The 27,317-nt window shown below is 35.6% G+C and overlaps 1 protein-coding gene across 6 annotated transcripts in view; it reads right to left on the reverse strand.

Annotated features, from left to right (window-relative positions):
- Positions 1-27,317, reverse strand: part of Patj (PATJ crumbs cell polarity complex component) — a 342,906-nt gene that overhangs the window by 196,308 nt on the left and 119,281 nt on the right. For 5 of the 6 annotated variants that reach the window (XM_048815263.1, XM_048815259.1, XM_015484922.2 and 2 more), the window contains exons 22-26: positions 24,808-24,982; positions 13,568-13,639; positions 12,106-12,283; positions 10,190-10,300; positions 5,693-5,770 (exon numbers count right to left, since the gene is read on the reverse strand). In XM_048815263.1, coding sequence (XP_048671220.1) covers positions 5,693-5,770; positions 10,190-10,300; positions 12,106-12,283; positions 13,568-13,639; positions 24,808-24,982 — 614 coding nt within the window. The remainder of the gene's footprint in view (positions 1-5,692; positions 5,771-10,189; positions 10,301-12,105; positions 12,284-13,567; positions 13,640-24,807; positions 24,983-27,317) is intronic. The other variant, XM_048815262.1, reaches the window with a different exon arrangement.

Genomic DNA, 27,317 nt, shown 5'->3' on the forward strand with positions numbered 1-27,317 from the left:
ATATATATATATATTATTTTGTTTTTTTTTTTAATATTCTAGGTACCATCAGGAGGTTCACAAGAAATCATTTTGTTCACAAGGTCCCCCTTAGACCTGAAATCTAGATCTTTACTGGGCCTAGATGAATGTTCTAACATCAGTCTTACTGAGTTATAATACATAAAAGAAAATGTTCTCATTTTCAGTACAGCTGGTCCCCAAAATATGATGGTTTGACTTTACAGTGGTACAAAGGCAATACACCAACAGGAGAAACAGTACTTTGAATTTTGATGTTTTCATGGGGTAAGTGACATGGTACAGCACTCTCTTCAGAAGCCAGGCAGCAGAAGCAGCAGTGAGCACAGCTCTCAACCATGGGACCACAAGAAGCAGCAACTATACAGTACGTAGTGTGGCTGAGCTATCATGTTTGCTTAGGTGTGTTAAATGCACTTTCAACTTCCAATATTTTCAATTTATTATGGGCTTATTGGGACATGACCCAAATGTAAATTGAGCAGCAATTTACAATGTATCTCTTTTATAAGTCTAACATTTTTATAAGTTTAAAAATCTTCATTTTTAGGGTCTCTGCCAGAGACAACATTTTCATTTGATGATATTCGGGGGGAAAAAAATGAAGTTGACTAATTGTCAAGGACTGCTTCTCCAGTAACAAATCTCCCAGCTGTGAAATCCATTCACAGAATACACAAAATAAAACTTTAAAAAAATTGGGAAGAAAATATAAAAGAGTTGTTATAAACCTTTAGTAATTTTACTTTTTTTTTTGGTAGCAAGATTGAACCTAAGGGTGCTTTACCACTGAGTCACATCCCCAGTCCTTTTTATTTACTTTGCGACAGGGTCTCACTAAGTTGCTGAGGCTGGCTTCAAATTTGTGCCTCAGCCTCTGAAGTAGCTGGGAATATAGCCAAGATCTATAATCTTGATTGCCTCTTCTTTCAGGCTCTACATAATGCAAAACAGGTCAGAAAATACTGAAATGAGGCATAAATGAAAGACAAGGAATTTGAGACCTGCTAATTGATTCTTTTTTAGTTTTTTAGTAACTCTCTTATTTTAAAAAAAAAAAATTAATGGAAATGACCTCAAGCTAAAATTTCTATCTCTAACCTACAGCTATTAGGAATGAGTTCTGGGTGGTTTTTTTTATTGCCTTCTTTTGTTTGTCCATAATTCTAGAGAACATATATTGCTTTCATCTTAAGGAGAGAATAATGCATAAAAGAATTTCTTCTGATGGTGATAACTTTTGAAGAGATGGATCAGTCACTACTTGAGCATACTGACTTTGGAAAGGGTGTGCTCCCATGGTGCCCTGGGAATATTTCTATTAATTACTAATTTTATTTCTGTTCATTTTTTCTGCACTTTGCCCTCATCCGTGTGCCTCTTGGAATGCAGGTGCTTCATCATTCCAGAATGCAATAAGTGGCTTGGCACATGAGATGTGATTTCAGAGAAAAGGAAAATAGCAAAGAGCATTCTGCAGTCGCTAAACGCCATTCTGTAATGGAGATTTAGATTGGGATACGATTTCATACAGCCTCAGCTTAGTGGTCAGTTGTTTTTCTTTGTAATGAGGAACTTAGCTGAAGACTGACTGCTAGTAGTTTTGGACTCCTACTAGATTCTCACTAAACACAGACAGCCTTGCTATGTATTTGGCTTAATGGAGCTGGCCAAAGTTGATATCAAACATTTAACCTTTTCCTTCCTGGGATCTTATGTGGGAGCTTCCTGAATTAACTAAATTACCTGCCAGAAGTAATTAAATTAGTAGCCTCTTTATTTAACTCTGTGGTGCCCACAGACACCATGTCAGTTTCATTTTAGGTATATCTCTGGACTGCTACACAGTAACTGGCTGAGGTTTCCAACAAATATTTGATGAATAGTCAGACCTTCAAGTCAACATTATTAATCACTAAGATTCCAGGAATAGGGTAGACTAAATATTCTGAGAAACTCTTCTTACCACACAATAATGGATAAAAGTTCTAAAAAGTGATTTTGTAACTTTTCCAGGCCAAAAACAACCATAAATCTTAAATGAGGAGGTTTAGTGGAGTACAAGAAGGTGACACCTGCCTGGAGGATATGCATCTATCCCTGGTGACCTAAGACCAGAGATTTCTGTATTTAGGATTCTGTATTCATTCAGTAAACTTGTACTTCATGCCTATTAGATGCTAGGCAATTGAATGAGACCATGATGTCCTCGCCCTCATACAGCTCACATTCCAAACCCAAACCCTCTCATACATGGGCCTGTCAAGCAGCAGTCACTGAATTCTATCTTGTTTGTCTTGCCTTGCTGGAACGTAAGCTCTAGGAGGGCGGATGATTTTTGTTTATCTTCAACAGCTTCACTGCACTATACCGAGGCATGACTGACATATAAAAAACTGTACACATTTTAAAGTGCACAATTTTAAACCTCAGTACAATCAAAATAATGAACATAAATGTCACCCCCAAAAGTTTATTTATGTCTCTTTTTAAGTCCTTTCCAGACCTTCATCTGGCACCCCATTCCTAGGAACCACTGATCTGTTTTGTTATTATAGATTATATTTTCTAGACCATCAGAGAAACACAATTATATATATCTACTCATTTTTATCTAATGAGAGCTAAGAATTTATTGAGTTCCAAATGTCCCTTTGAGGTCAAGAAAGATGGGAAGTTGGACTAAAAATATCATCTTCCCCAACCCTATCCCTGAAAATAAAGCCTGTAACTTCTAAAAGGTTGAGGAAATATTCTGCCAATGATTACCTGCAATCTGTACGGAACACTTCCACAAACAATAACAACAGTCTTCTAGAATCTACATATTATTTGTGGAAAACCACAGAATCTTGATCACACAATATGTGCTACTGCCAACCCGAATATAATCTTTGTGATTACAATCTAAACTCAAGACAAGAGTCAGCTGTCATTCTTTTCAAGAACCCTTTCCCCAAGTCCTCATCAAAGTTAGCATCTTCATTGTACCCATGTACACATCTATAAAGTTTTCCTATGTGTACAATTTAATTATGGCTTTAAAAAAATCTACCATGGATAAAGATAAAAACAGATCTAACAAACCAAAACATCTGATCACACAAGATTGTAGGGATATTTACTGGCTTTGGCCTTGCTTAAGGTGGAAGAGAAAAGGAGAAGAAAGATGTTCCTTATCAGTTTCATTCAAGTCCAGATACACCCAGGCTGGGAGACTTGAATTCATTTTATGTGTGCAGCTCAAAAAATTCCAAGCCAAAATATCAGGTAGACACAAAAAAGAAAGCCATCATGCTTTTACTAATATTAGATGAAATAGCTGCTGGGACATCACTATATACCATATCTACATATTAATATACACATCTATTCCCTAGGAATGTATAACAATTTTAAACTTATAGGGACCTAATAAACTTATTTGAAAATGTGTAAATAAAATTTTTAAAAGCTACATAAAAATAGACTAATTTTAACATCAAGATGAATGAGCATTAAGTTATGCTACCAACAACAAAAACTTAGTTAAGTATATATCTGAATAACTCAGTTTGACCCAACAACTTTTGATAAAAATCTGAACCTAAATAACATAGCCATTCTTCTTTAATCAAAAACAAAAGGACATTTACAATAACCAACTACGTACTGGGCCATAAAAAGGTCTCAACCAATGTCAAAGGACTAATATTTCATAAACAACAATCTCTGATTATAACTGAAATGTTAGAAATAAAAAGTCCTTTAAAATATTCATATAGACAGGTAAAATACATTTGTAAATAAACCTAAGTAAAGAGAAATCATGCTGGAAGCCTAAAAAAGATTTAGTACTGGGACTGGGGTTGTAGCTCAGTGGCAGAGTGCTTGCCTAGCATGTGTAAGGCACTGGGTTTGATTCTCAGACCACATATAAATAAATAAACTATTAAAAAAGTAAATACTATTACAAAAAACAGTACTGAACAACAGAAATTCTTAAAATCTCAAAATGTAGAAAATGTGGGACTTAGAAAAAATTTATGGTCTTAAATTAGTATTTTAGAAAAGAGAAAGGGTAAAAATTAATCAAACTCTGCAATTTGGTGGGGGTTGAGTAAATGGATGGAGCCCAAACAAAAAGGGCAATATAAAAATGAGAGCAAAAGTGATTAAGCGGAAAATTGACAAAACAGAGAAGATCAACACAGTTCAAAAGTACTTCTTAAAAAAGAAAAACTACATGAAATAGTACATCTGAGACTGACTGAAAAAAAGATAAGGCAAATCATTATATTCAGAGTAAAAAAGAATTATAGCTGGAGCAAAGATGATGAAACTTATGATAATATATGAATAACTTTATGCCAAAAAATATTTCAAAATGTGGGGGATATAAAAATTCCTAGGAAAAAGTTAATGACCAAAGCTGACTGTGAAAAAAATAGAAAATCTGGAATGGTTCAACAACTATTCAATAACTGAATTACTACTTTAAATTTTTCTCATATAGAAGACACAGGCCCACAATGGCTTCATAGTTTTGTTTGACCAAACAATAAAGGAACTGGTAATTAAGATGTTATACAAATTCTCAGAAAAGTGAAAGAGGAAAATATTTCAACTATCCCTTTTAGTAGTTTAGCATAACCAAAACCATATAAATGAAAATTTCCAGGCCAATCTCATTCATGACCATAGATGCAAAAATCTTGAAAGTATTAATACTAGCAATGGTAAAAAAAAAATCTTGATCAAATTAAACTTAATTCATGAATTCAAGGGTAGTTCAACAATCTAAAATTTATAAATGGAATTTACCACATTACAGGATTCAAGAAGAAAAAACTTATACACATAATTATTTCAGTGAATGCAGATAATATGTCTGATAAAATTCAATGTCAATATCATTCATGAAGAAAATTCTTAATGTTAATATAAATGTTAAACGGTACATCTTTTATTGTATATTTATTATATTTATAATTTAGGTAGGACAGCATATGTGCAGGGATAGAAAAGTGAGTGACCAAATGAAACAAAGATGAAACTCAAAAAGAGACTCCCCTTGTAACCCAAGTATTGACAGAGTTGCAATGTAAATCAGTGGGTAATGGAGGTCCTATTTTAAACAGTGGGACAACTAGTTATCTTTATGGGAAAAAGTGAAAATTTACCCTACCTGATACCATATCCTAAAATAATTTTTAGGTTAACAAATTCTATTTGACTACAGGTGGGAAAACAGGAATGGGTGATTAACTCTGATTGAGAGTCAAGTGTTTCATAACAGAGATGACCTTTGGTCTGTTCCTTGAAGTATAAAAAGGATTCTTTAGGAAAATTAATGTGAGAATAAGCTTCCAGGCTGAGAGAACCAAGTCACAGAAACTCCCAAGTGTGAGCAGCATGTTCTAGGAATGGACCAAACACTAGTCCAGCTGAATGGGAAAGAGAGATACAGACAAGGATGGCTGACTGGTCTTTTATACTATTTTTCTACCTTTGTTTCCCCAGGTTTCTGGCCTTCGTCCTGGTGAGAACCAGCTATGTGCACAGGGAACAAACACTTACACAATGCGTCTACACTGACACTTATCAAAAAACAAACATTTTTATTAGTTACAGCTCAAAAGTGCAAGAAGAAACCATAAATATTTTTAGAAGCTTGAAAGGTTCAAGTTACCTTTTCCTTTTTTTCTGGAGTGTCTTGGTTCTGGTTTTTGGCGATTTTGTTGCCCTTATTATGTATGTTAGGAATGACCTATGATCACAGGAAAAAAAAAAAGGAGGGAGGAAAAAGAATAAGTTCAAATGCCAGCACATTACAGTTCTTACTGTGCTGTTACTATTTTTCAAATTTATTGATTCTATAACATTAGGATTCATTTTGATAATTATAAATGCATGAAATATAATTTGCTTTAATTAGTCTCTAGTACTTAGCCTTACTCTCCCCTCCTCCTTGCCTCTGATCCCTTTCCTCTACTCTACTGATCCATGTATTATTTTTTTTAAAAAATTAGTGTCTTGTGCATATACATAATGATGAGATTCACTGTGGTATATTCATATATGCACATTGGAAAGTTAATCAGATTCATTCCACTATTTGTACCTTGTTCTGTCTTTTCTCCCTCTCCCTCAAATCTCCTTCTTCTCCCCTGATCTTTCTTTTATTTTGATGGAATTTCCTAACTCCATCTTCTTTATCTTCTCTTTCCTTTTCCCCCTTAATTTTAGACTACCTTCCACATATCAGAGAAAATATCTGTCCCTTCACTTTCTGAGTCTGGCTTATTTCACTTAGAATTATAGTCTCCAGTTCCATCCATTTACCAGCTGTTGCTGTTGTTTTGTGGTGCTGAGGATATAACCCAGGGTCTTATGCAAGGTAAGCAAATGCACTATCACAGAGCCACAACCCCAGTCCTTCTTACTCTACTTCTTAAAACAACAAATACTTAATTAACTTCATGACTTCATCTAAAAGTAAAGATATGAGAAGTACAATTCTAAGCAAACAATAAAAGTTTGGAAGTTTGTCAAGATAAATGACCTCAAAATACTGTAAAATGTAGATAGATATATATCAGGAATAAAAATTAAAAGGTTTGTGTGCATGGATCCAGAAGATAATAAAGAAGACTTCATTTCATTTTCCAAAGTAAAATCTGAATGCTGACCTAGGTGTTCTAAAAGGACCTAATATATAGTTGCATTCATTAAATGTTTACAAATAAATGAAGTTCAATTTTATAAAAAGATTTTAATTCTTAATGATGCCAACAACATAAACTACTTTTTGACTCATTTCTTTTTGTAAAACTAAGAAAAAATCTTAGAAAAATATAATATTTTTGGTTATTCTTTTAAAGCTCTTCAAATGGTTAATAGCAATAGTCACCCTGATGACAGACATGAAAATTAAAAAAAAAAAAAAATCACTCTGCTTTCTTGGAAAATTAAGAACTGCCTAAATGCCTATCTAGACAAAATTTAAAACAAAATAATCTACTTCTCTCTAATTGCAATTTTATATATATTTGCAATTAATATTTGCAATTTTATATATATTGCAATTAATATATATATTTGTTTGTAGATAGACACAATACCTTTTTTATTATTATTTATTTTTATATGGTGCTGAGGATAGAACCTAGTGCTTCACATGTGCCAGGCAAACACTACCATGAGAAACAGCCCTCTAAATGCAATTTAAGATTAAATTTTCTTCACTTTTACTATGCTAAAGAAATAAATCAATTCAGAATGAATGAGAAAGTCTCAGGAATATTTAAGAAGAATATAATAGTAATGACTTGTTAGCATATAAGTCAGTGTTTCCTATCTGAACAGACACTATAATAGTGCTTAGTATTTATTTCTCTATTCAATGTATACAACAACCTAAATCAGAGATTGGCAGGTCTATAGAAATTCATTTCTTATCCTGAAAAAAATCTTAAAATAGAACAATGCTAGTCTACTTTTGTTTTTTGAATAGAGGAGAAATATTTCTGTATGCTTATTATTAAATTTAAATTGACAAAATGCTCACAAAAGACTACAACTTTGGAGAAAACAGAAGACAGCATATTTCTTGTAAAAGTAAAAAAATATATATTTGTATGAGATTGATAATGCAAAACATGCATGTGCCAAAAAAACAGGTGCCATTATGGTATTAAGGAAGTACAACTGGACTATAAGAAGAAAGTGATGATAAACTTAATGAGCTGAAATTAAACCCAATTCAAAAAATTTGTTTTGGAAATAAAAAAAAAATGTGATGCAGTTATGTTATTAAGTAAAAAAATAATGTCTTGGCATATAAACTTCCTATAGAGGAGTACAATATAAGTCATGGGTTCTACTCTCAAATAAGCATTTGCCAAGTAAATTCTAAACACATACAGAAATTTTTCCAACATGCTGAAAATACAGTTGAGAATTTACAGAGAGGTTTAAAAGGTACACATAAGATGATCACCACTCAATTCATAGTATCGTGAGAATTTTTATGTTACTATGGCACTTTTAGATATTGGACCTTTGATGGGCATAACATTAGGAAATGACTTTTTAGGTTTTGAGGGAATTGTTCAAAATTTAATGCAAACGGGTCAAAATGATTAAGGTAGCCAGGCACAGTGGAATATGCCTGCAGACCCAACTACTCAGAAGGCTGAGGCACAAGCATCACTTGGGCCCAGGAGATCAGGGACAGCCTGGGCAACAACATTGTGAGAACCAATCCCAAAAATTAAACAACAACAACAACAAAAAAAAACTAAGGCATTGCCTATATTTTTTATTCCTGGATGGTCTATATGACTTGCACCAATAATTAAGCCAAAAGAATCATTTTGGGAAGTATTAAACTTGGTTTGTTTCCTTGCCTCATTCAACAGGAAGGAATCCTTTTGTGCTAAAACCGAGTTAAAAATAGAACAAGTCATAGACATAGTTTTAACACCATCCACAGGATGTACTCCCTTGGCTGGGACCACAGACTACGGTTCAATGCTTGACGATTGGAGTGCACAGTGTGGCAGCCTGTTACAGCACACGGGGGGGGAGAAGTGATGTGAGTGTAGCATGATGATTAAGAGGTTTTCTTTTTCTTTTCTTTCTTTTTATTAACAATTGAAAGAAATAGCACTGTTCATGTCCTCCAAGCAAGAAATTTCCACTTCAGCTCACTAGCAAAGGCTGGATTGAAAACATGGCCTTTTTGGCTGACTCTATAACCTGTTTAAATGCTTTGAATATTTTTCAGTAGGGTATTCACACAGTTGGCCATATAAATGTACAATTTGATTGACTCATTTTTACTCAGAATTTATTTCTTGGGAAATGACATTTGGCAAAGAATAATCTGGCCAATTTTCCTATTGAATTCAGTTTCCAGAAATAAAAGTGATGGCCTCAACTACATTCTCAATAGTATAAGAGTTAAAAACTGAATTCCAAAAAACCTAATTAAATTTCAGATTTTATGAAAATGAGAGGACTTTATTCAGTTCACCCTCTCAGTTTGGATGGTGTAAGAACAGCACTAAGAATGGAAGGCTGTGTACTGTGGCGCAGCACCGAGCCGCTGATGGGAGAATGGGAGAAGGCCGAGGCCACTTCACACCAACAGGTTACAAGAATGCTGACCTACCCCATCAAAGCCTCCTGCTGGGGCAACCAACCATGTACCTGCCAGTTCAAAACGTTCAAAAGCATGAGACTATATTGAAAAGCAAATAATTTTTGTTAAATATGCAAAATTTTCTACTGTTCAGAAGTGCCAAATTTTGAACAACTGTTCTTCAGTTATAGGATTTAAGGATAACACATCTGCAGCACATTGCAATATAATATGATACAACCTGCCATTGACACTTTCATGTCAGAATTTCAATTCCATACCAGATAACTAATTACAGAAGAAAATTTTTAGAATCAAATTTTGTCTTTCTTTTTTTTTGCGGGGGAGGGGGGGCGGGGTAGTGGTACTGGGGATTGAACCCAGGGGCCTCACCCATGTTCTACCACCAAACTACATCTCTGTCCTTTTTTATTTTATTTTATTTTATTTTTTGAGACAAGGTCAAACTAAGTTGCCCAGACTGGCCTTGAACTTGTGATCCTCATATCTCAGCCTCCCGAGTCACATGTGCCACTGTGTCCAGCAGTACTGTCATTTTTTAATTCAAATTTCCAATAGTAGAACATGCATCATTGTCAACATGTCTGCATTTTTATATGCTTTAATAAATATATAGAACATTTGGTGGTATCTTTAGAATGTGTTTACACCTGACCTTCTCTATGTTCAAAGCATTTCATAAACAGAGTAACAGACTTAGAAAAGTGAAATAACTTGCCTTCAAGTTAGCAAAGCTGGTAAATAAGGAATTGAGAAACTAAAAACAGGTCTGTTTGCCACCAAAGCCTGTGACTAAGCTCAATGCACACTGTTAAAACTCAAATTTGACCAAGAGATCAAAATTGGGATGAAAAATGAAAATTGAAATTAATGACTAAATTTGTATAAAGCAAATACCTTTTTCTCAAAAATAATGTAGCTAAGTAACAAAGAAAACACTTATAAAATATTTGGAGGTAAAGCTTGATTAGAGAAAGAAAGAATATTATTAACCTTTTGGAAACAGAACCTAAAACTTACTCTCGGAGTAGGTGACAAGCTCTGAACCACGAACACCACGGGGTTCCCAGAGTTCTTAATGGCCTCAACTGCTTCATTGTGCGAGGCGTTCTGCAAATCTACTCCAGACACCTGAAACACAGTGAGTTAGTCTGACTGGAAAGGCATTAGATATCGTTGGTAAGTTAATTCAAAGTTCGTGTAAGTTGAGAACAGCCAGAGTCTATTGATTACACCACAGCCAGGAAAAAAAATAAGATTGGCCCACAAAATGCTTTGCCTTTTTTAGAAAAATAACACTTCAACTTCAGGAAAATTAATATGACAAATACATTATTAACAACGGCCCTGGTTAAATATAATGATCCAAAATTGGTAGAGCATGGTACATAATTAATTCCCTTTGTATGGCAATTGTGAAATAAGTTATTGTGTATGATAGAACTTTAAGTTCTCACTCTGTCATTAGCACAGTACACAATTCTGGGGGTGTGGCAATTGTGGGGAATCTCTTTCTGGACTTTTGCTATCTCACCATTAAACTGACAGGAATATTTTAAACCAACTGCCGATTATCACAATTGAGCAGTTGAATATTTTTCAAATTGTGTTAAAATAGAAGTACCCTAACAACATAGAACACTTTTAGTAAAAGAGCCTGTGTTCAATAAATTTGGGTAACTCTAAAGGGTTCCTTATTATAGAAAGTGGGGAAACCTAACTTGTTAACACAGTCTACGTACCTCCAAGAACACTATATTAAGCAAACATAGTTAACACTATCAATGTTAACGCTGTAAGGGGAGCAAGTTTTGGTCATTTTCTTCACTACCACATTATTATTGTGTTTAAGAAATGTATTTCACAAGCACAAATACAACTCAAACACTCCTCGTTCAAAAAATTCAAAATCTGAAACTCTGTAAAGCACTGATGGGTTACCGCAATTAGAAAACTCCATACCTAACTAAGCTCATGCAGCAGGTTACAATTACAAGTGCACTAAAAATATTACATAAAATTACCTTCAGGTTTTGTGTGTAAGGTATAAATGAAACAAATGATTTTTGTGTTTAGGTTAGAGTCCCATCCCCAAGACAGTGCAGCATGTATATGCAACTACTCCAAAACCTGAAAAAATCCAAACTCTAAAATACTTCTGGTCTCAAGCATTTCAGATAAGGAACACTCAATCTCCATAACCCCAGATTTGTCCATACAGAGCAAGTTGATGTAGTTCTTTGATTTAATCTTCATGATGATGTCAGTAGGTTTGAATTCTCAATTCCAATTTATTTGGAAACTAAGAATAAGGCGGGACTAATAATTTATTGGATTTTGACCCATGACCCTCAGGGCCCTTTGCATTCTACCAGAAACCATAAATCAAGGACAAGCAGATTCTTGGATGAGAGATACCAACTATAATGTCATCTAATAAATCTAGCACAAGGAAAATCACATTCCAATCCTATGACATCTCTTTGCTTTGATGTGCCTTTAAAATTTGGCCCCTCCAAAGCCCACCACACGTAGACCATGGATCCCCCCTTCCCTTGATGGAGGCTTCAACTTTGAAGGGTGGACTCCTTTCTCCAGGCAAGCACACATATTCCACTGAAACACAATTATAAACTTTAGAGCTCATTAAAGACTTGGGAGAAGCATAATGCTCACCATCTGCCCAATTCTATATAGAGCCCCTTTTTAAACTGTCATTTTCAATCAGCTGAGGGTTTTTGTTTTATCATATTATTTGTTCTTCTCTACACTTGAGAAACTCACAAATTGTAATACAACATCTGAACTAAGGCATATAAATAGAACAGACCAATTATATATACATGCACCGACACGTGAGGAAAGGTCTTCTAGCTACGATTCTTTTACTGTCTCAAATATGTTTCAAACAAAAACAATATTTTAGCATCATTTACCTCAAGGATTTTATCTCCAGTTTTAAGTGCATTTGTTTTTCCTGCTGGACTATCTTCTAGCACTTGTTTGATGAATATACCTTTAATTTCCTCTCCATTCTTCAGGCGTTTTATAACCGTTTGTCCACCAACAATACTGATACCAAGAGACACATTGGGTTCTCTAAAAATCTCAACACTACAAAAAAAGAGAAAAATAAAATCCACTCATGAACAAGTTAATTTTTTGCACTGTAAACATTCAATGTATTCCATATTCTTGTGACTTGTTTTATAAAAATAAATTTTCCAAATATATTTTTACAAATGTTATAGGAATTGTACCTAGTTCCAAAATTACACGATGCTATCAATTTATGACAAGTGAAAGTTTATGTTCTAAAATAGATAGATCTCTAAAACATAAAAACAGCTCTTGAGGTTTAGAGAAGGTTTAGCTAGGCCTCAAAACTTCCATCTCCTATTACAATACGTTTTCTGTGATTAGTCCATCTCCTTTATATCCATTACATTAGCAGAGAATGGACTGAGAAAATGAGATGGGTTAAAACATCAAGAAAGTCACATATGCCATTTTAGTAAAAAGCTCAGACTTCTAGAATAAAATAAACTTATCACTGAGAGGTTCACAGCACAAAGTGCTACTCCAAATCAGAAGGTTAACCTTGTGGTTCTTCAAACATAACACAGATGTTATCTGCTCCTAAGGCCAGAAAGTTTTCTTTTCTTTCCACCACCATGTCATTTTAAAAAGAACATATGGAATAAAATTTGCCTTTGTAAATATTATGGATTTTGCTTAAACCATAGAGATATGACCAGTAATTCATATAAAAACGGAACTCAAAAAACAGCTCCTAAGAGTTTTTAAGACAAAACTCAGAATTCAATTGCAAGAAAAGAACAGACGGGCTGGGTGGTGCTGGAAGAATTAATAATGCATAAAGAATGGAGAAAGCAGCTAAAGGAAGACTTTTACCTTCTTAAAACGTGGCCCTGGTGAGTACTTAAAACAATATCCATAATCAAGGGAAGATCAGTTTACACATTGTTAGTTCAAACAAGGCACAGAATTGAACTCCCCACCAGGGGAGGAAGGAAGAGAAACCTACAGCCATGGTCGCTGCTGTTTACATGAGGGCAGTGTCACCATATCTGAAACAGTGCCACCCAACCCACTGAAAGAGGCAGAATAAAGTACATTTAGTCCATTAGTTTCTACCATAAATGGATATTAAACTATTTCCTCTGAAAAAATATCAAAGATTTTCCTAATATTGGTCTTTTATTCTGGCTAAAATTACTAGATAAAACAAAATGAAACTAAAATTTAGGCCATCTTACATGTAAATTACCACAACTGTGCAATCATTAGAGTGTGACTAAATAATGCTCTATTAAGACAGAGGAGCATGCAGAGAATGTGCTTCTATACAGAACGCCAATAATATCACCCACATACATTCTTGGTGGACCCCAGTGGCTGAAGTTTGGTGTTTCTTCTCCTTCACCTTCTTCTCTCTCAGGTAACTCACTGAGGGGGAGAAAGGAGAAAAAAAAAAAAAAAAACACAACTTTTAAGACGTACTCTTATTCTGAAAGGTTTGTGGAAAGTTTTGAAATTGCACAATCTATACTGTTTTAGTCTGCTTTTTCACTGCTGTGACTAAAACACCAGACCAAATCAATTGTAGAGCAGGAAAAGCTCATCTGCGGGCTCAATTTCAGAGGTCTCTGTCCATAGGAGGCTGGCTCCATTCCTTAGGGCTCTAGGTGAGGGAGAACATCATGCCAGAGAAGTGTGGCAGAGGGAAGCAGCTCACATGATGATCAGAAGGCAGAGACAGACTCCACTCACGAGATACAAAATATATACCCCAAAGCCACGCTCCCAATGTCTACCTCCTCCAGCCATATACTATCCACCTTCAGTTACCATTCAGTTAATCCCTATCAGGGATTAATTCACTGATTGGGTTAAGACTCTCACAACCCAAACATATCTCCTCTGAACCTCCTTGCATTGTCTTACACATGAACTTTGGGGGGATACCTCACATCCAAACCATAATTACTGCTAAATGGTTCTTAATTTTAAGCTGTATGTTTGTGTGTGCTACGGGGGATTGAATACAAGCCCTCACACATGGTAGGGAAGTTCTCTACCACCATCTCCAGTTTTTTTGAGATAGGGTCTTGCTAAGTTGCCCAGGCTGACCTCAAACTTGTAATCCTCCTGCCTCAGCCCCCCCATGTAGGCAGGATTACAGGCATGTACCACAATGCTCAGTCATTTTTATGCTTTCAGAATATTTCCATCAATAAATATACAAAAGAAACATATATTGTTTTAACATTCAACACAACAAATCCTCACATATAAGAAAACCATAGAATGATTATTGGTGACACTCTACATGTGATTTTTCTTTAAAAAAAACTGTTCAATTTGTACAATCTCACATTTGTTTATCAATAGGTAAAATGTTTCTTAAAACTTAGTATTACTTTGCAAGGGCTATGGGTTATTAATGGAAAAGTGGCATATAGAGGGCTACTAGGGTGCTGGTAAAGTCCTATTTCTTAATCTGGAAGCTGGTGATACAGATATGTTCACTTAACTAAAATATTTATTATTTATACATTTTTTCAGTATGCATTTCATACTTCAAAACACATATTTAAGATAGAGCACTAATCTCCAGAATATATAAAGAACTCAAAAAACTTACCATCAAAAAAATAAATAACCTGGGGCTGGGGTATGGGTCAGCGGCAGAGCGCTCACCTAGCACATATGAGGACCTGGGTTCGATCCTCAGCACCACATAAAAATAAATAAATAAACTAAAGGTATTGTTTCCAACCAACTACAACTAAAAAATAAATATTTAAAAAATAACCCAATCAGGGCAGGGGTTGTGGCTTAGTGGTAGAGTGCTCGCCTAGCACACACAAGGCACTGGATTCGGACCTCAGCACCACATAAATGTCAAATAAAGATATTGTGTCCATCTAAAATTAAAAAAAAAAAAAAAAAAAAAACCCCAATCAATAAATGGGCTAAGGAACTGAATAGACACTTCACAAAAGAAATACAATCGATTAACAAATATATGAAAAAATGTTCATCATCTCTAACAACTAGAGAAATGCAAATCAAAACTACTCTAAGAGGGACTGTGGTTGTGGCTCAGTGGTGGAGTGCTTATCTCACATGTGTGAGGCACTGGGGTTTGATCCTCAGCACCACATAAAAATGAATGGATAAAATAAAAGTATGTGTCCATCTACAACTAAAAAGCATACTAAGATTTCATCTCATTCCAGTCAGAATGGCAATTATTAAGAATACAAGCAATAATAAGTGTTGGCAAGAATGTAGGGGGAAAGGTATTCTCATACATTGCTGGTAGGACTGCAAATTGGTGCAGCCATTATGAAAAGTGGTATGGAGATTCCTCAGAAAACTTGGAAAAGAACCACCATTTGACCCAGCTACCTCACTCCTCGATTTATACCCAAAGGACTTAAAATCAGCATACTACAGTGACACAGCCACATCAGAGTTTAGAGCAGCTCCATTCACAATAGCTGAACTATGGAACCAACCTAGATGCCCTTCAACAGATGAATGGATAAAGAAAATGTGGTACATATACACATGGAATATTACTCAGTTTTAAAGAAGAATGAAATTATGTTATTTGCAGGTAAATGGATGGAACTAGAGAATATCATGCTAAGTGAAAAAAGCCAATCCCAAAAAACCAAAGGCTGAATGTTTTCTCTTATAAACAGATGTTGATCCATGGGAGGTTTGTGGGGAGGTAGGGAAGAATGAAAGAACTTTGAGGGCTGAGGATATAGCTCAGTTGGAAGAACTTTGAGTTGAGGAGAGGGGTGGGATGGTGGGGATGGGAAGGACAGAAGAATGAGACAGACATTATTACCCTATATACCTTTATGATGAAAAGCCAAGTGGATAGTCCAATCAATATAAATGGACATAAACAGGTAAATATACCTCTTTCATAATCACATCCCTTTGTAAATCATTTTAACCTTAAATAATTCCCATTTTTGTATTCCATGAATATTGTGTAGTTTGCAGAGAAATTTTGTAATTAAAAATCACATAGTTAAATTTATCTATTTGATACGCACATACTCCCAGCTACCACTCTCATATTTTCATCTGTCAAGTAAGGTCAGTACTGAACCGCTGAACTGGGTAACAAAAAATGCTGAATTACAGAGTAATTGGTTATAACAGAAATGCGATCTAACAGGCTATAAATATTACCTGAAGAAGAGTTGGGAGTCCTAAGTCAAGTCTAACCTGTTTCATGAAATGGATGTGTGACTTTACACTATAAAATAAAATAATGCCAGATACCATAAATAGTGTTAGCCTACACAAAAAAATATAGGCACTATGTCTTCTATTTTATTTTCATAAAAAAACCCTGAAGGAAGCACAGCTGGATGGATTATGTTGTTTTACACATGAGGAACTGAGGCTCAGAAAATGTTCAGGAATACCACATAATCTCATAAGCTTTGGACAAGTATCCAAATCTTTGTTTCAGCACATACTGTCAATGCTCCAATTTTCTCTGAACTTTCAAGTCCTATTAAAAAATGGCAACACACTATCTACCTGCTGCTACACAGACTTTTTAGGAAATAATAGCCATAAGCCCACGTGGAAAGAAGCTGAATGATACAGATCATTCAAACATCAGTTGTGGGATCATTATGCCTCAGATACTCCTGGTTATTTCTTACCTTAGCCAGTCTAATTTTCATGAATTAAAGGATCATAATATTAGGATGGGGAAACACCTTGAAAGACATTTGCCAGTTACTTATCTAGTATCTTTTTCTCCCTTTTTCCTTACCAACATAACTTCTCCTTTATTTCAGGTAACACCATGCCCACCTTGGGAAAAGAATACAATTTCTGAATTCCTTCAGCTAAGGGAACAGTGTGCCATTCCCTGGTAAGCATGTGAAAAATGGAAGTCTCTGGACGAGGTTTCCAGGAAAAGCTCACTAGAGAGAGGATTGGCCGGCAAGAGCCTTCTGCTCTGTGCCTCCCCTTCCTCTTGTGTAGAATGTAGAGGTCCTAATGGGGAAGTGACCATCTTCAGATCCTGAAACAAAGAGGACTGATTTCATGTGGAGCAACGAGGAAGAGGGGGGAAAAAAAGAGTTGAAGACCCTGACGGCAATAGCACAATATCACCTAAGAACACCTTCTGTGGCCCTTTTTACATGGAAAAAAAAAAAAATGAAGGCCCTGTTTGCTCAAGCCACACTATGTGGGTTTCTCTTTATGAGCAGCTGTCTGCAATTCCTAAACAACACACTCACAATTCCACAAATGTATGTGAATTGTAACTTGTCCTATCATGATTGTTCTTTACACGTGTACGTGTATATATTCATTGGACAGTCTTAATCCTGGCATAAACTTTCATATTTTGATGATCTTCTCTAACAGTAACAAAGAATAAATGAGATACGATTAACATTTAACCGACTCTCAACCAATATTCATTCTCATTATAATTTTTTCACTTGAATTCATATAAAATATTTCCACCTTACCATAAATACATCATTTTTTTAAAATTTAGTACCATCTTAGTTCATGGTATTGATATAATTTAATGTATATGTCATTTCAATATATAATACACTTAGATTATGTCCTGTTTTTTAGAATATGGACATTACTGTAAAGAATATCTTCATGTCCTGCTGTATTCTAGAATTGAAGTCTCCTTTAAATAAATGTTAATTGAAGTGAAAATGAAAACTAAAACAACCTTAAACATCTTCTCCATTTTCCACTTTTCTTTTACACAGGGAAAGGAAAATAAAGTAAACATTTTTACTATGGCACATTTATACTATCATAAAAATTAATTTCATCAATTAAAAAATCTAAAATAGAAGGGAAACTAAGCTTTAATAAATATTACAGGTTATTTGTTTTTCTAATTTAAATAGTAAAAACCAAAAAGTTTCTGAACAGCTGGCTCTCACACACAACATAAGGGAGTACAGGAACCACTCTGTCTCAAACATGAAAAATTGAGTTTTGATAAAGTATGTAACAAAAGGATTATTCTGCTTAAAGAGACTCACTAATTTTTTTCCACAGTTTACTGCCCGTCTTCAGGGAGTGTGTCTATACATATTTTATTCAGATTATTTCATACCTAAGGAGGGATGAAACTTGTGAAAATTTATCCATACAGTACAATTTGCTCTACAAGTGCAGTCATAACAGATGAGCAAGTATACACACTAAAGGAGTCAGTTAACATTAGTGAACTCAACTACCTTTCAACCTGAATTAACATTTAACTGAGAAAATAAAATACTTACACTGTACCCATTAAAATGCAAATCTACACAAACATTTGAAACATTAACAAGAGATTTCTAACCTCAATTTTTATAAACTGTATTGTAATTAAAGATGATAAATAGTCCTATCAGTTAAAAATCTCACATCTTAAAATAATGGAACTTTTCAAACTCATATAACATAAAACAGCAAGAGTGAACCTTATGTACTCTGGGTGATAATAAGTTCATCAGTCACAATAAATGTACTACCCTAGCAGGCAATACTGATAATGGGAAAAGTGACACACGTGTAGGTCAGGGGTATAAGGGAAATCTCTGCACTTGCCTCTCAATTTTGTTGTGAATCTAAAACTGCTCTAGAAAATAAAGTCTTTAAAAAAAAAAAAACACTAAACTTTTGCCTCTCACATTCAACCAGAATTTTTATAGACTTTTTCCTCCAAAGGAGTTAGACATCCAATTAGCCTTTCATTCTAGGCTTTCATTCCATATATAACAAATGCCCAAGGTTATTATTCTTTACAGATTGGGGAGAAAAGATGGAATACTCACTTAGTGAGCAAGCAGGCATTAATGGCAAGACTTGATCATGATATACAATCTCTTTGCAAATAAAATTTTCATCATCATACAAGATTCCAGATAGCTAAGTACTTCATAGTTTACATACTAAGCCTTATGAGGGTCAAAAAAACTCAGCATTCCAAAACGGCAGACGCAGATAGAGCTCTGGTTGTGACTAAGCAATCTAAAGATTTTTTCTCTTTAAATCTAGAATCTATACGGCAGCTTTCTGTGATATATCACAGGGAATATGAATGTTTGGAAGCTGGGAGAATGAGTGCTGGTGTTTTCCAAACTTATAGGTTTATTTATACTGATGTTGCACTATGCTTTTCAAGTTGCAAAGCAAATTATTACCTGAGACCAGTACATAAGGAATTAGGTATTCCCTTACACTCATATTTAGAATGACACTGCCATACTGTGTGAAAGAAGTCAGACACAAAAAAATATCTACTGTATGACCAATTTACATTTGTTCTAGAACAGGAAAAACTAAATTACAGTGTTTGAAATCAGATTAGTGTTTGTCTGGTGTAGGACAAAGGAAGAGGAGGGAACTTTCAGGGTGATGGAAATGTTCTGTGGCTTCACTGGGGTGTGGGTAACATGATTATACAGCTCTCTCAAACTATATCCTAAAATATGTATATTTTTATTAAAATGCAAAACTGTGCTTGAGTGTTAAGAAACAAAGCTGAAGTCATACATGGCAAACTGCTTCCTCGGGTCAACCTTACTTCTCTTCCAATGTTCTGTAGAACCTGGATTTGTAATCAGATATCTAATTTTTATTTTCAATGGCATTAGTGTATTATTTCTATATAAATCTTTTTTAAAAAATGTTTTTAATATTTATTTTTAGTATTCGGCGGACAAAACATCTTTGTTTGTATGTGGTGCTGAGGATCAAACCCGGGCCACACGCATGCCAGGCGAGCGCGCTACCGCTTGAGCCACATCTCCCAGCCCCTCTATATAAATCTTCATCTTAAATTTTCACTCTCATTTTGGCCCGCAGTAGCATTTTAAGAACTACAAAGTGTCACATGACACAGCAGATCGTGCCTAAATCCCAGCAGCTCAGGAGGCTGAGACAGGAGGTTTACAAGTTCATAGCCTGTCCCAGCAACTCAGCATCTTAACCGTAAGCATCTTAGCAAGACCCTGTCTCAAAATAAAATATAAAAAATATTGGGGAAGGGGCTCAGTGGTTAAGTGCTTGTAGGTTCAACAATGGTACCAAAAAAAAAAAAAAATCAGCAAGAAAGAACTGCAAGTATCACATACATGAGGCTATAAACTGCCTGGTAACCCAATTTTTGGGGAGTACTGAGAATTAAACCCAGGGCCTCATGGATGCTAAGCACTCACTCTACCACTGTGCTATACTCCCGTGCTTCACTTTCCCTTTTCCTTCCAACTTTGACATTTAAGGGTAGCCCTCTCTCAAATATACTTATTTATCCTTAGATTTCTTACCAATGTTCTGGATTTACACATAATTTTGGGAAGTTGAATTCAAAGATAAACCTATTAGATAGCCACCACTCATTTAAAAGGCACTAAATGCCAGGTACTGTATTGGGGACGTAAAATATAACATTAATTTATTTAATTCTTTCCCCAACTATGACATCCTGCCTCCTACTCCACCTTCTATGCATAATAAAGTCTTAAATGCCTGAAACCATTTCTGTTCATTTTTATCCTGTTATATCCACAGCATAATGTCTTTCTTTTTCCTTTTTTTTTTTTTTTTTTTTTCCTTTTTGGTGCTGGGGATTGAACCCAGGGCTGTGTGCGTGCAAGGCAAGCACTCTACCAACTGAGCTAATCCCCAGCCCAATAATTTTCAATTTTAAATACAAGTTTTTCATCTTAAGTTCATTATCCTTCCCGTGTCTTTGACACTTTCCTTTACTATGGTTTGATCTTCAATTTAGAAACGAAATCTTCAATCTCCTTTTAATAAATTCAGCAGCAATCGACACTACCCAGAGAACACATCAAGGCCCATGAACCAATCATTGTTATTGCCACCACTATTACCGCCAGCCTTTTATTGAAAATTTACTATGGGCAAGGCATTGCATTAACCTGTTATATACATTTTTTCCCAGCTTTACTGACATACAGTTAGCAAGTAAATAATGTAAGTCATGTATTTATATTCTTATTTAACCTATAGAATGGCTTACTTTACAGGTAAGGAAAATACAGGCACACAGGAAAATCTCTGAGTCACGCAAATAACAGAAGAAAGATTTGAACGGTATCTATGATGTATTCATACTGTAGACCTATTAGTCTGAGAAACACCCTTGTCCCCGCACTATGGGCACCCATATGCCTTTAGGCAGCAGGTGATGGCAGAGATGAGGAAGAGAAACTGAAACCTAAGTTCTGAAGACATGTTCTCAAATAGCCTAAGGAAAAGGGTACTTGGAGCAAGTTCATCTAGATTCCCTCCCACGGTGCCCATTGTAGAAGTCACTAAGCTTCGAGGTACTTTGGGACTCTTAATCCTAGTTCTGCCTCTAAAGGTAACAAGTTGGCTTGATCAAAAGCACAGTACACACTAAATATCAGTCACTGAATCCTTACTTTTAGCAAACACACAAGCATAGGTGTACACACACACACACACACACACACACACACACACACACACCTCTGCAGAGTCCTACAAAATATTAAGGCAAAGAAGAAACTCTAAAATGCCATTCAGTGCTACATAATACCCTGATTATCTTAAAGACCATCCTCCAAAAGAATCTATGGGATTCTGAGTGGCAATAAATATTCACCTGTGAACCTAACTCCATGAGGCATACCTTGCAATATTAAGAAGGGGGAGTATGATTTACGGGAACTCTTCTAGAACCTGCTGAGATTTAAATATATCCTACATCTCTGACAGCAAGCCAAAAAAAAAAAAACCACTTTCAAATGCAAGACTGATTTCCTAAGACAAAGGTCAGTCTGGAGTCCTTAAATGCCTGTGCCTGCATATGAAATCTGTTTGTCAAAAGTATTCATTCGAGGAGAAAAAGCAATGGGACAGGAGAAAAGCACAGCTTCCTTCCTGAGGCTGGGAGAATTGACAGCCTCAATTTTTTCTCTGTGCAAGGAAGGTGGGTGGGCTTGCACATGTGTTTAGATATTTTCCAATTTCTACAGTTTAGAGAAGTAGTTTCATTTCTTGAGTTCTTTGAGATTCAACTATTTACACTAAGTACAAGAGAAACCGAAGAATCAAGTGTATGACATTTGAAGAGTAATTGGGCTACACAGAAATTTATAAACTATGCTCCTAACTTTTCTTCAGACATGTCTGTTAAGGAATGAAATCCATTATTTGTCACCATGTATTCCTCTGAGGACTGTCAGGACTTTTCACTTTAGGACACTGGACCTGACAATACTTTTCCTGTGACTCTGGCCTGTTTCTACTGAGTGAAAAAGCCAACAGATCCCTCTAAGTAGCTGGGCCTTTCTACATCCTTCATTCCCTTCAGAGATGAGTTATGCATAGAAAACAACTTGTGGGCTGGGGATGTGGCTCAAGCGGTAGCGCGCTTGCCTGGCATGCGTGCAGCCCGGGTTCGATCCTCAGCACCACATACAAACAAAGATGTTGTATCTGCTGAAAACTAAAAAAAAAAAAAAATATATTAAAAAAAAAAAAAAAAAACTTGTTATGAATCTTCTATCTAAAACTCTGGGCAAAGGTCACAAGTTGCAGAACAGTGAAATACACATCAATGAAGTCTAAGATGCCTCCTCCTATGCCAATACCAAAACAACTCCTGAGGCTTGTCCTCAGATGCTCTCCCTTGCCATATGGCATCCCAAGGCCTGCCCCACTGGTCCATCACAGCATGGCGTCTCTTCAGTATGTAAACAAACCTCCTATCCCCTGCCATCTTGCTGCATGTAATTTGTAGCCCTCTTCAACAGTTCTGGTTCTTGTCAGAGATTCTACACTCAAGTGGCTGATGCTCATTCTCCCACTCCCTGGGAGCCAGAAAAGAGGGTCAATATTTTTCTAACTTCTATCCTTGTTTCAAAAGCTTGTCTCCATCACCATAACTCTCTCTCTCTTCCCCCCACCCCCCTGTGATGCTGGGGATTGAACCCAGGGACATGTGAATGGAAGACAAGCACTCTCCCAACTGAGCTATATCCCCAGCCCCATATCTCTCCTTTTACCACCCACTTTAGTAGCACCCTACCATTCTTAGTAAATAGCCTCTCAAATGACCGAAAAAAAAATACTCATTGGAAAAGAATTTTAGATTCCTGTCCCAAGTTATTTTAAGTACCCATATTTGTACCTTCCTTTCAAACCTGGCCCCTTTCTCAGTGGAGAAGGTAAGCTTCCTTTCATCAAATTCTAACAGATGAATTTCTATAGGTATGCAATATCATCCCCTCCTAGCACCATCTTCAAAGACTGTTTAATCACCCCTTTCTAGCATCTAGATATTCATTTGCTAGACACAAATAAAATGCTCTCAAGTTTCATTTATCTATTCATTTATATATGAATTAGTAATACTTAATGAACATGTACTTACACATGTATGTAGTTATAGATATGTAAAACCTACCACTTGCCCTAGAGTTACCTAGGTAACATGCATTCTATCAGTATTTTCTCATGACAAGATTCTTAAAATAGTCTACTCTTACAATTTCCAATTTCTAATATTCTGTTCCATTCTCAACCCATTACTCACTGATGTAAACTCTACTGAAACTGTTCTATGCTTACCAAGGGCATCCATGTGACCCTGAAAACTTCTCTATCTACCTTGACCTGTCTGTACATTGTGACCATATTTTGTGGTGATCCTTTTGTTAAAGTGCTCTTGGTTTCAAATTCCACCAAAAGTTCACCAATTTCTTCTACCTTTTATTCACTCTCCCTTACTCTTTCCTTCCTCCAATGTCTTAAATCCTACTGTTTTGTTGGACTTTGATCTGGGCCCTATGTTCTTACTGTCTGAGCTTCCCCTTGATGACCATTCAAATGCTGGAGTTTCACATATATTTGACCTTGCTGCCAATTATATGTATCAGGACAGTTGTCAATAATAGTCCCCAGACTAATGTGTCTAATGGTCTTCATTTCACTTTGTGCTCCTATGGATATTTCTACATGTGACATGTCCCACAGGGAACTCATCATTTTCCCTTCCAACCATGGGCTCCTATGATCTTGATCACAGAATTAATGTCCCACTGTCCATCCAGTTTCTTACTCTAGAAACAAAAGCCATACTCACTACTTCCTCCTACTCATAAAGTGTATGAGTAGGAGGAAGCAGTTACTCACTTACTCACTGATGTAAACTCTACTGAAACTGTTCTATGCTTACCAAGTTGCCACCTCCTAGAGATTCTTTAAGTCCACCCTCTCAATTTGTCCTCAATGTATTTGCCTGTGCTATTAACATGAACTCTGAATTAATCTTCGTTCTATAAGAAAATATTCTTTATAATCCATTGTGTGCACAAAAATATAAAATTATATGCATGGCCCAATTTTGGTTACTATGTGAAATCTCATAGTGATTATCTAATATAATAGACTTAGTCATAATTTTCATTTTATTTTCCAAGTGTTGCACCAAAATCATGCATTTTCTAGAAATCACACACTCACAAACAAAAAAATCCAAAAATGAAAATCAGGAGAAACCCTATTTTGTAACATAAAAACAAGGCGAAATGATACTGTACCATGCATCGGTAGCATATCTAGAAGACAGCATTCCTGGGTAGACAGAGGCCTTTGAAACAACTCGGGTCCTGGGCAGTTGGTATAAAGGTAAATCTTCTTGTTCCCTTCTGGGAGCCACAGCAGGAAGATCAGTAAGCATACTAGGACCTTGGACATCATTTGGAATCATCAAATCTGAAGAGCAAATCCAGACAATAGGAAATATAAGACATAGTCACTTATCCTTTGGGCATTCAGTAAGTTAGGGCAGCCACTATGGGTAGGCACGATTTCAGCTAGGAAATATTAAACAAAGATGCAAAGTCAGGTGGTAGTAAGGACTAAGGTGAAAAGTGAAAGGACTGCAGAGTAGAAAAAGGTTACAATTTAAATGTGGTTTCACTCAAAAACATGTATACATAAATATATTACATATACATATATTTTATGTATACACAAATATACGTATATGATATATACATATATGATATATATGTAATAGTTTTATCAAAATAATTTCCTATGATAGTTTCCTAATCTTACTGTAAATTTTCCCTTTATCAATGAAGGCTGTCCCAATTATAGGTACTCTGACACTTAAAAAAAAATTAATCCATGGAATAACTAATAACCAAATTAAAACATTTATATTTTTAAACATTACATTTTTAAAAGTTATCTTACTTAGTTCTCACATTGAACTAAAAGGAAGAAAAGACATCATCAACTGTCTTATAGGAAGAAACTCAGGTTTGGGAATTTTTGCCAATTTTTACCTGGTGATTAAAATTGTATGGTATGTAGGTGACCACAATTTATTTAAACATTTACCACAAAACATTTTTGTAAAATTCTTATTAATTTTGTTTTCTTCTTAGGATGGTTGGCATAATAAGCTTGGGATGTGCTGCTGAGAAGAGGGGAACAGCTTTGGAGCTTAGTTCTTACATTCTTCCCTAGGTCTAGGCATTATATTGTAGAATTTCCATATTAATAAAAAAAAATTATAAGTCATGCTTTTCTCTTTACATTTGCTGTAATAAACTAGAGGGAGTTTCTTTTGTCTCACCACAACAGAACAGAACATGTGCTGATGTAGCAGGTTAAGGTCAGCATACTGTGAAGCACAAGTGTATATGTAAGTCTGCATAGATTGTCTACACACATCCTCACATGCAACTATATGAACATAACATAATGCACAAGGTACAAAACATACATGGGATTCCACACAACAATTTTCCATGAATAGGGAATCAGGCTGCAATTTAATGGTTTTATTGTATTTAAAAAACAAACACACACACACAGATCTGGGAGGGATTTGGAGGGAGGAAGCTGAGAGGAGCCAAAGAAGAGGTACACCAAAATTTTTTCATGTGGACTAGAAAAAATTGGAGGGATATAAACCAAATCACGAATGCCTTTGCAGATAATTTTTGTATCTACTTTGTGCTAATCTGCACAGTCTTATTGTTTTCTCGTCTTACCCAAATATCTTCACAGAGGCCTCACTTATTTATTCACTTCCCCATCAAATGTCACTCTGCACCACATACCCCATATAAAATGGCACCCCTCTCCACTCTGTATCCACTTACATTGCTTGATTTCCCTCACCACCCATACCATGGCACACACAGATGTGTTATGTTCTGCCCGCACCAGAGCGTAAGCTCCAGGAACAGACTTGACTTTGTTCACAATTCTACCTTCAGGATTCCTATACAGAAACCACCCAGCAAGCACCTTTGTATATAAGTAAATATGACACTGGTTTAATAAATGAAAACTGAGTTTTTAAGTTAAAAAAAAAAGATGAATATATTGTTTTCCTAAGTAGAAAGCAAATCAAAAAAGTTCACAGCTAATGTTATTATTAGCACGGATAACAGTTATTTGTATCACTCTGCCCATTTAAAGAACATGTGTATCTTTTATAACCTTGAAAAGTGGTTTGAGACTTCTGATTAAACACCTTTTGTGATCTGGGAATGGTATTTATTCAAACAACATTAATAGGGAGCCTAAAATAGCTCTGTTTAGTCAAACAATGCAGAGAGAGACTAAAATCTACATACAAAGTGCTTTGTAAGGTTTTGGCAAATCTTACAGAAACCTAAGGAATTATTTGTTGTTCTCCATTTTCTTCTAGAAAATACAATAATTACAGATAGAAAAGCAGTGCTGTTGAAGAGGTGAGTGTGCACAACTCAGCGTAGAGTGAAGTACAAGACGAGCAATGGAGAACCCAGGAGGGCCCAGCAGCAGGCAGCCTTGGTGCCTGGGGAGGACCCTCAGGAGTCTTACCCTGGGGTTTATGGCACAGCTTCACAGGATGCATAGGTAAAAACAGTTTTTCCTGCAAAATATTTCTTTGAAATTTTTGTTCTCTGAAGAAATTTTAAAACATCACCAATTATGTGATTAAAGTGTTGAATGAAAGCTCAAATATAAGGAAGATGATGAAATACTATTTTACAGGATTGATATGTTATGCTTATGATATTGATTGATATGCTTTTTGTCA

This window comes from Marmota marmota, unplaced genomic scaffold, assembly GCF_001458135.2.
Source record: "Marmota marmota marmota unplaced genomic scaffold, marMar, whole genome shotgun sequence".
NCBI lineage: Eukaryota > Metazoa > Chordata > Mammalia > Rodentia > Sciuridae > Marmota > Marmota marmota.